The sequence below is a fragment of the Mugil cephalus genome, chromosome 14 (genome assembly GCF_022458985.1).
Source record: "Mugil cephalus isolate CIBA_MC_2020 chromosome 14, CIBA_Mcephalus_1.1, whole genome shotgun sequence".
Lineage (NCBI taxonomy): Eukaryota > Metazoa > Chordata > Actinopteri > Mugiliformes > Mugilidae > Mugil > Mugil cephalus.
The window spans coordinates 25088563-25099066 of record NC_061783.1 but is presented as its reverse complement, the minus strand read 5'-3'; the positions used below and the strand labels follow the sequence as shown (position 1 = coordinate 25099066).

At 46.3% G+C, this 10504-nt stretch overlaps 1 protein-coding gene across 2 annotated transcripts in view; it reads left to right on the top strand.

Moving 5' to 3' along the window:
• The first annotated feature begins 2 nt into the window (after positions 1-2).
• Positions 3-10504, top strand: part of LOC125019747 (semaphorin-6D-like) — a 29258-nt gene continuing 18756 nt past the window's right edge. For both annotated transcript variants that reach the window (XM_047604713.1, XM_047604712.1), the window contains exons 1-11: positions 3-163; positions 3230-3344; positions 3743-3800; positions 4238-4294; positions 4377-4478; positions 6693-6783; positions 7031-7153; positions 9202-9290; positions 9379-9468; positions 9703-9830; positions 10369-10500. In XM_047604713.1, the coding sequence (XP_047460669.1) occupies positions 25-163; positions 3230-3344; positions 3743-3800; positions 4238-4294; positions 4377-4478; positions 6693-6783; positions 7031-7153; positions 9202-9290; positions 9379-9468; positions 9703-9830; positions 10369-10500 (1124 nt within the window). In that variant the 5' untranslated portion in view covers positions 3-24. The remainder of the gene's footprint in view (positions 164-3229; positions 3345-3742; positions 3801-4237; positions 4295-4376; positions 4479-6692; positions 6784-7030; positions 7154-9201; positions 9291-9378; positions 9469-9702; positions 9831-10368; positions 10501-10504) is intronic.

Below are 10504 nucleotides of genomic sequence, written 5' to 3'. Positions count from 1 at the left end.
CCCCCCTCTCTCTTTCACTAAAAAATGGCCGCCTCCAGCTGGCTGTCGCCATGGCGACGACAGCGGCCGTCGCTGCTTCTTATGCTCACTTCCTGTTTCCTCTTGGCCTCGGCCACGCCCTTCCCCAAAGACCTGGAACCAATCAGCGTCGTCAGCTCGGACCGTGAGTATTAACACATGAACTCTGACGAATACATGAACCCTGAATATCTGCTTGTATGAACTCATGAACCCTGAATGTTTAACTTGTATGAACACATGAATCCTGATGAACACATGAATCCTGATGAACACATGAATCCTGAACGTTTAGCTTCTTCTTCTTTTGTGAATCGTCTTCACACATCCAGCTCTGTGTCATTTTGCCCCTCCTAGTGTCAGGTCCCACTTTGAAGAGGTCCTCCTCGGAAGGTGGTTTGGATGTCTCCAGGAAGGTGGTTTGGATGTCCTGGATGGCTCCAGGGTCCTAGCTGTACTTATGTGCTCATGTCCATCCTGCCGATTTCCACTCCCTCTTCCAAGCTGCTGCCAGCTTCCTTTACAGACAGGTCCTATGGGAAGGAAGTGAGCTGCTCTTGGGCCACCATCTTGAAGGAATGGTGGGACTTAAGTTTGCTTGGAGAGGCTGAATGTGTTGTTGTGGCATGCAGGACGTGTTTTTGATGTAGGCTGGCTGGGGCGATACCTTCACGAGCCAGTAGATACAGCCACAGCGCCAGCGCCATGGAGAGGACAAGGGCTTCTGTGGAGTTTCTAAGTACCATGGCAGCACATGAGTGAGACCCTTGCTGTGGCTTTGGCCCTCATATCCTCACTTGTTTTTTGAAAGACAGTCCAGGTGTACGCCAAGGTCATTTGGAGCCTGCTGCGAGTCCAGGTGTTTGTTTTCCACATAGATCTCCTACTCCCTTTTTGCTTCCCTGTTGTTGAGATGGAAGGCTGCTGACACTATCTTCCTGGGGCTGAGCTGTAACTGCCAGCTGCAAAGATATGCAGGCAGGATGCCCATGTCCTGGTTCAGGTCCTCCTCCAATGATGGAGAGGTCATCAGCGTATGTGTACATCCTAGTTGTCTCCGGTAGGACATGTTAAAAAGCTTCAGTGGCAGGACAGACCCCTGAGGGACCGCAGACCATCTCTGGTCTGAACAGCTGCGGTTGGACAGCATCTCCATGATGAGGTTCACCATATGCCGGTCTGGGATTGTCCTCAGCAGCTTCAGGTGGAGACCGCAGGGCCAGATGGTGTTGTGGGTGCCAGCTAGGTCAATTAAGTACTACCCCAGCTTTCTCACTGGCCTGGAAGGCATCCTCGTGACCTTGTGTGAGCAGGGTGACCTGGTCTACTGTTGACCCCGCTGGAAGCCTGTCCCCTCTGGAGCTGATTGTCTCCAGCTGGCTAGATGTGGCTGTGGACCGTCCTCTCCGAGATCTTGAAAGGGACACAGAGGAATCCTTGGTGTAGATGGTGGGTATGGGGCCCGTAGGGAGGGCTACACTGACAACTACACACTGACAACTGATGTAGCCTCGATCTTTGTAGACAGCCAGAGACTATAGACTGGAGGAGCAGGTGGAGACTGACTGGAAGTCCAGCTGAGGTCGGACAGGAGGACTGAGGCTAGTCTAGTTTGGTGATGGTGAGGTCCTCGACATTCAGTTGGAGCACTGATGGAGTGCTGACGGGGCACTGATGGAGTACTGACGGAGTACTGATGGTAGCACTGATGGAGTACTGACGGGGCGCTGGTGGAGTACTGACGGAGTACTGATGGTAGCACTGATGGAGTACTGACGGGGCGCTGGTGGAGTACTGACGGAGTACTGATGTAGCACTGATGGAGTACTGACAGGGCACTGATGGAGTACTGACGGAGTACTGACCGGGTACTGATGGGGTACTGATGTAGTACTGATGGAGTACTGATGGAGTACTATCGGAGTACTTACGGGGTACTAACGGGGTACTAACAGAGTACTGATGGGGTACTGATGGAGTATTGACAGGGTACTGACGGAGTACTGACGGAGTACTCATGGGGTACTGATGGAGTACTGACGGAGTACTGATGGAGCACTGATGGAGTACTGATGGGGCACTGATGGAGTACTGACGGAGTACTGACCGGGTACTGATGGGGTACTGATGTAGTACTGATGGAGTACTGATGGAGTACTATCGGAGTACTTACGGGGTACTAACGGGGTACTAACAGAGTACTGATGGGGTACTGATGGAGTATTGACAGGGTACTGACGGAGTACTGACGGAGTACTCATGGGGTACTGATGGAGTACTGACGGAGTACTGACCGGGTACTGATGGGGTACTGATGTAGTACTGATGGAGTACTATCGGAGTACTTACGGGGTACTAACGGGGTACTAACAGAGTACTGATGGGGTACTGATGGAGTATTGACGGAGTACTGACGGAGTACTGACGGAGTACTGACGGGGTACTAACGGGGCACTGACGGGGTACTGATGGAGTACTGACGGGGTACTGACGGGGTACTGACGGAGTACTGACGGGGTGCTGATGGAGTACTGATGGAGTACTGACGGGGTACTGATGGAGTACTGACGGGGTACTGACGGAGTACTGATGGGGTACTGACCGGGTACTGATGGAGTACTGACGGGGTACTAATGGGGCACTGATGGAGTACTGATGGAGTACTAACGGGGTACTGATGGGGTACTGATGGAGTACTAACGGGGTACTGATAGAGTACTGATGGAGTACTGATGGGGTACTGACGGGGTACTGACGGAGTACTGACGGGGTGCTGATGGAGTACTGATGGAGTACTGACGGGGTACTGACGGGGTACTGATGGAGTACTGATGGAGTACTGACGGGGTACTGATGGAGTACTGACGGGGTACTGACGGAGTACTGATGGGGTACTGACCGGGTACTGATGGAGTACTGACGGGGTACTAATGGGGCACTGACGGGGTACTGATGGAGTACTGATGGAGTACTAACGGGGTACTGATGGGGTACTGATGGAGTACTAACGGGGTACTGATAGAGTACTGACGTTTGTGTCCTGGCCTCTTGTTCGCTGGTCTGCCCTTAAACGATTGGTCGGTGATGTTAGTTTCATGAGCTGGTCTGGAACCATTTCTTTCCTACAGGGGAGGTCGTGTCCTCTTCCCCAGCTCGTATGAACAAATGAATCCTGTGTAAACACATGAATCCTGACTGTGTGTGTGTGCAGAGTCGTGTCGGTATCCAGGTTTCCAGGGTTTACTTCAGGACAACGACACGCTGCGTCTGGGTCTGGACTTTCAGACAATGTTACGGATCAATCACATGTTGTTCATCGCAGCCAGGTCTGTTCACAACATCAATTCTTCAAAAGATTTAATCGTATTCATCGCAGCCAGGTCTGAAATGCATTAGCAGTAGGTTTCAGCTTCTTCATGCACGTTCTAGTTATATTTTCACGGTTACAAAAAAGTAACAAATATTATGTTGACAAGTTGTTCATCAAATAACCAATAACAGCCCCAATGGCGATTACTTATTTATTCTTTGTCTTCTTTCTCAGGAAAACTATCAGATTAATTCATATAATTAATTAATTATGTGACACACAAGTAATCAATGTGTCAGATAATCTATAATTAGTCATTTCTCGTGTGAGGATGAATGGATGAATCTGAGTCTGAGGATGAATGTGAGGATGAATGGATGAATGTGAAGCTGACTCAGTGCTTTAACTCCTCAGGGATCACGTGTTTGCAGTGAACCTGACGACGGCTTCAGAGAGAATCCTCCCACAGCTGGTGAGTCTTCTTCTTCTTCTTCTTCTTATTACAGTTATTAGTGCCTAGTCTGTCCATTGTGTCCTTGAGCAAGACACTCAACCCACCTGTCTCCCAGTGTGAACTCCACTGGCGTATGATTGTGAGTGAGTGATGTTTGGTGATGATTCTCTGTTATCTTGAGACTCGTTAATCAATAAAGTGATCTTAAATCTTGAATCTTGAATCAGCCTGACCCGGGGCAGCTGTGACTACTGAGGTAGTTTACCACCACCACTAGGGGGTGACTGTGACTAACGCAATCAATTGTAGATACTACAATAGCAAATAATGAGAGTAAAGAAGCCTCAAATATCAGAACCAGCATGTTGCTGTCTGTGCTGGTGTCCAAACAGCTGATCATCTCATTCGTCCTCGTTGGTGTTTATCACTTATTTCTTCCTCTTCCTGTTTTTCAGAAGTTGACGTGGAGGTCCAGAGATGTCAGCAAGTGTACGGTCCGAGGGAAGAACAGCGTGAGTTCACATCTCCTACTGTTCCTGCTTTCCTTCTTCCAGAAAACATTCTGACCACGTCCTGCTTTTGATCTGGTTTCAGGACGAGTGTTACAACTACGTCAAAGTGTTGGTGCCTCGAAATGACGAGACTCTGTTCGCCTGCGGGACCAACGCCTTCAACCCGACCTGCAGAAACTACAAGGTAACGGGATAGAGTCCAGGATGCATCGGTGACGTTTTAACCATGAACTAAGAGCTCAGCACATATTGATGCTGTCTAGGCTGCAGTGGTGGAGCCGTCTCTAGGTCAATCACTTGTCTTCGTACAAAGCAAGAACTCTAATTAGTCTTTAATTAGCCTTTAATCAGGGCTAGAGCTACAAGGGACCAAGGAGCCTGTAGTCCTTCAAGGAATTATCCTTTTTCTGAATTTTATTGTTGTACTTTGACTTTTTGCCATCAACATGCTCAAAAAGTCATGAAATGTTGAAGAAGATTAAGTGGAAGGTGTTGGACTTAATTTTGAAATGAGGCCAAAGAAAATGTGTGATGTGTGAATCATTCAGCTACTTGATGTAAAGTTTCTTAGTGTTTCCTGTAACCTGTCTCCAGTGTTGGGTTAATGACGTCTAACACATCAAACCCTATTAAGTTTGACTGGCAGACGCTGACCCCGTTAAACAGAAGCTTCATACTGAGGTAGAAACTAGACGAGGAGCTTCTCTTTGAGTTTGAAGAGTTTGGATCTAAAAGCAGACACAAGGTGCTCAGAAAACGTCTGCTCTGGCTCTGGGATCAACGCCACAAAATAACATCAGCTTGAACTTTGTAAGGAGCGAGAAGTCATTCAAAAGGGTTCTGAAAACAAGGCTGTTTGGTTCGACTTTGTGGTGTGCTCGCGTTGACAGACCAGACATTCATTCATTAGCCTTAATCTTTATCTTCAGGTGAAGTCTGGCCCTGCTGAGGGTTTTATTTCCTCTCCTCCCGTCCTCTCTGAGCAGAGATCAATAAAGACGAGTAAACGTTTAATTAAAGTGATTCAGTGTTTGATTTAACGTCCTCGTCCTGCTGAGCTTACAGCCAGGACACGGCAGGGCCGAGAAATATGGAGGGAATTAAAAACGGACAGCGAGCTCAGGACAGACCGAGCTCCTCAAGGTTCACCTAGGGTTAGCATCTAGCTAATGTAGCTCCAGACTAAGTTTATCTAGGGTTAGCATCTAGCTAATGTAGCTCCAGACTAAGTTTATCTAGGGTTAGCATCTAGCTAATGTAGCTCCAGATGAGGTTTATCTAGGGTTAGGATCTAGCTAATGTAGCTCCAGACTAGGTTTATCTAGGGTTAGCATCTAGCTAATGTAGCTCCAGACTAAGTTTATCTAGGGTTAGCATCTAGCTAATGTAGCTCCAGACTAAGTTTATCTAGGGTTAGCATCTAGCTAATGTAGCTCCAGATGAGGTTTATCTAGGGTTAGGATCTAGCTAATGTAGCTCCAGACTAGGTTTATCTAGGGTTAGCATCTAGCTAATGTAGCTCCAGATGAGGTTTATCTAGGGTTAGCATCTAGCTAATGAAGCTCCAGACTAGGTTCATCTAGGGTTAGCATCTAGTTAATGTAGCTACAGATGAGGTTTATCTAGGGTTAGCATCTAGCTAATGAAGCTCCAGACTAGGTTCATCTAGGGTTAGCATCTAGTTAATGTAGCTACAGATGAGGTTTATCAATGGTTAGCATTTAGCTAATGTAGCTCCAGACTAAGTTTGTCTAGGGTTAGCATCTAGCTAATGGAGCTCCAGACTAGGTTTATCTAGGGTTAGCATCTAGCTAATGTAGCTCCAGACTAAGTTTATCTAGGGTTAGCATCTAGCTAATGTAGCTCCAGATGAGGTTTATCTAGGGTTAGCATCTAGCTAATGTAGCTCCAGATGCGGTTTATCTAGGGTTAGCATCTAGCTAATGTAGCTCCAGATGAGGTTTATCTAGGGTTAGCATCTAGCTAATGTAGCTCCAGACTAAGTTTATCTAGGCTTAGCATCTAGCTAATGTAGCTCAGATGAGGTTTATCTAGGGTTAGCATCTAGCTAATGTAGCTCCAGACTAAGTTTATCTAGGCTTAGCATCTAGCTAATGTAGCTCAGATGAGGTTTATCTAGGGTTAGATTGTTTCGATTTGATTATTTGATGATTTGATTTGATAAGTTTTATTTTGAACATGTTAAAATAAAATTAACAGGTTATTAAACAATAAATATAAATATAACTGAACTATAAATATAATAAAAATATAAAACAAATGACGATGAAGCTAATGACATCTATAAAGATAATAGTAATGGAATCCATTATTAAATTTATTGTTTTATCCTTTCATCTCTATAAAACTTCTCCTCCTCCTCCTCCTCCTCCCCCAGATGACCTCCATGGAGCAGGTTGGAGAGGAGGTGGTGGGTCAGGCTCGTTGTCCCTTCGAGTCGGGTCAGTCCAATGTAGGATTGTTCGCGGGTGAGTCAACACATGAGAGCGTTTTATATCCTCTGATCTTCTACTTTCACCTTCTAATGCTACGCTAATGCTAGCTAGCTACAAAGAAGCCACTGATAACTCTAGAGTCCAGATTAGAGACCAGGTGAGTCCAGGTGTTGATGTGATGTCTGAATATATTTACTTATATATTTCCTTCAGTCTCAGATTTTCCTTCTCCTTTAAATTCATGGAGACATTGAATGTATCCAGCTTGTCTGTTTCTCAGGTGGAGATTTCTACTCGGCCACCATGACGGACTTCCTGGCCAGTGACGCCATCATCTACAGGAGCCTCGGAGAAGACCGACCCGTCCTCAGGACCGTCAAGTACGATTCCAAGTGGCTTCGAGGTAAAGAGCAGAGATTTGGTTTCATTCTTTTCAACTCAAAATCACACGTCTGACTTTACACTGATTGTTTCATTCTGACAAACTGTGTGAACACGTTGGAGCTAAAACCAGACTAGAACCATCAGATCCAGGAGGAACCAGCTAGAACCAACCATTTCTAGAACTTAGAATGTAAATCTAACCTGGACATTTCTAAAGCTCATCAACACATTTACTTATTTACAACTATTTCCATTAAAACTATTTAGGACCATGTCCACAACTATCAGGTGTCCAACCAGTAATAATGTCTAAATGTCTCTAAACTGTCTCCTGTCTCCATAGACTGAATATAGCCTCACTGTTGCTTAGCAACCACTGACACATCATGTCCTGATTGGTTGATGGATGCATGTTTCCACCAATAGGAAAGGTTGTCATGTTGTGTTTCTGTCTATCATGTGTAGCTGGCTAGCTCTCTCCTCCTGCTAGCTCTCTCCTCTTGCTAGCTGTCTCCTCCTGCTAGCTCTCTCCTCCTGCTAGCTCTCTTCTCTTGCTAGCTGTCTCCTCCTGCTAGCTCTCTCCTCCTGCTAGCTCTCTCCTCCTGCTAGCTGTCTCCTCTTGCTAGCTGTCTCCTCCTGCTAGCTCTCTCCTCCTGCTAGCTCTCTTCTCTTGCTAGCTGTCTCCTCCTGCTAGCTCTCTCCTCCTGCTAGCTCTCTCCTCCTGCTAGCTGTCTCCTCTTGCTAGCTGTCTCCTCCTGCTAGCTCTCTCCTCCTGCTAGCGCTCTCTTCTTGCTAGCTCTCTCCTCCTGCTAGCTCTCTCCTCCTGTTAGCGCTCTCCTCTGGCTAGCTCTCTCCTCTTGCTAGCTCTCTCCCCTTGCTAGCTCCCTCCTCTAGCTAGCTCTCTCCTCCTGCTAGCGCTCTCCTCTGGCTAGCTCTCTCCTCTTGCTAGCTCTCTCCTCTGGCTAGCTCTCTCCTCTTGCTAGCTCTCTCCTCTGGCTAGCTCTCTCCTCTTGTTAGCTCTCTCCTCTTGCTAGCTCCCTCCTCTAGCTAGCTCTCTCCTCTTGCTAGCTCTCTCCTCTTGCTAGCTCTCTCCTCCTGCTAGCTCTCTCCTCCTGCTAGCCCTCTCCTCTGGCTAGCTCTCTCCTCTTGCTAGCTCTCTCCTCCTGCTAGCTCCCTCCTCCTGCTAGCCCTCTCCTCTGGCCTAGCTCTCTCCTCCTGCTAGCTCCCTCCTCTTGTTAGTTCTCTCCTCTTGCTAGCTCCCTCCTCTAGCTAGCTCTCTCCTCTGGCTAGCTCTCTCCTCTTGCTAGCTCTCTCCTCTGGCTAGCTCTCTCCTCTTGTTAGCTCTCTCCTCTTGCTAGCTCCCTCCTCTTGTTAGCTCTCTCCTCTTGCTAGCTCCCTCCTCTAGCTAGCTCTCTCCTCTGGCTAGCTCTCTCCTCTTGCTACCTCTCTCCTCCTGCTAGCTCTCTCCTCTTGCTAGCGTTTTCCTCCGTGAACCAAACATGACCACAATATTCAGGAAAAAGACTCAGTTATTTAGAACCAGTCTAGTTTTACTTGGTCTAGAAACACTAAAAAAAAAAGATCTATAGGCTGAAGTTCCTACTAAAGTTGAAACAGAGACTCAGTGAGAAGAGTCTTAATGCTACGTGGTCTTGAACCTGTCGACTCCAGAGGGTTTACATTCTTATTTAGCTTCCTTAGTCTTTCAGTCTTTTGCTGTAACTGGTGAATGGTCTGGTTAGAAAACAGGTGGGAGTATTTAATGGATTAATTGAAGGAAAAGTTTAACCTCAGATTTAAATTAGCTTGAATGGTTTTGATTTCATGTTTTTTCACTAGATTTCTTGTAAGAAAACATTCAATATTGATTCATTTTATGGGTAAAATAATTACAATTCATGAATTGATGCAGTTTACACATAAATATTTAAATTTAAATCCTTTGGCTGAAGAGCTTAAGGGGGCTCATTTATACCTGGTGTTGAAAGGCATTCTGGGAAATGGAGGAAGTGAGAAACAGGTAAGGGTAGCAGCCTTTTATCACCATCATATCCTCTCTCTCTGCAGAGCCTCACTTTCTCCACGCCATTGACTACGGGAACTACGTCTACTTCTTCCTGAGCGAGATCGCTGTGGAGTACACGGCCCTCGGGAAGGTACGAGGCCCCAGAGGAGCCGACAGGGATTTAGTCTCAGAAACTCTCATGTCCAGTGGAATGAAGATTTTCTGTCCCGTGTCTCCAGGTGGTGTTTTCTCGGGTTGCCCGTGTTTGTAAGAACGATAACGGAGGCTCGCCCAGAGTTCTGGACAGATACTGGACTTCCTTCCTGAAGGTGATTATTAATTATTTGACTGAACTCCAGGTCACATCAGAACAAACCTTTGAGAAAGAAACACAGTGTCCTCAGAGAACAGCTTAAAGGTGTTAATGGATCTGCTTCATAAAGGGGGGGTTCTGGGGTGGACCAGGCTCTGGGGTGGACCAGGCTCTGTCTAAGTGTGTTACCTTGTTTGAAATAAACTGAAAGAGTTTTTCGTGACTGATCCTGGTCCTGGTCTGTGTTAAGGCTCGGTTGAACTGCTCAGTTCCTGGAGACTCTTTCTTCTACTTCGACGTTCTTCAGTCTCTGACCAACGTGCTCCAGATCAACCAGAGACCAGCTGTGGTCGGAGTCTTCACCACTCAATCCAACAGGTGCTTATTCTATTCTTTTTATATTTCAGGAGCTAGCGCCCAGAATCTCGTTACGTCGTCACATAGTGACAATAAATGATTCTTGATTCAAGGCGTCTTCTTTTATGTGAGAAACACATTTAAATAAGACTGGCAACAGGAAGTCTAGTTCTTCTTTAGAAGTGACTAAAACTATTTCTCAGCAGTGAAGATGTATTTATATATTTATATTTTTAGAAGACAGGAGCATGTTTAGGTCGTGAGAATATTTTCTTCTAGGAGTGAGATGTTTTAGACCGAAGATGTTGGACTATTTATGTCTGTTCTCTTTATTCCTGGGAAGGTGTTGATAGTTTTTGGGTTTATTATGTGCCATCATCCCTTCTCTCTTTCTGCCTTTTCTATTCTGCTGCTTCTTCTTTGTCTAATACTTCAGGAGACTGACCTGATTACACTTCATATGTAGCAACAGACAGGATGTCTGGATTATATAAAGACTGAGTCACTAGTTTTAGTTCAGCAGCTTTAAAAGTCTTGAGTTTTGTTGGTGTGTGTCCAGTATTCCCGGCTCGGCCGTTTGTGCCTTCTACATGGATGACATAGAGAAAGTGTTTAACGGGAAGTTCAAGGAGCAGAGGACCAGCGACTCGTCCTGGACGCCGGTCCCTGAAGAGCAGGTTCCCAGGCCAAGGTGA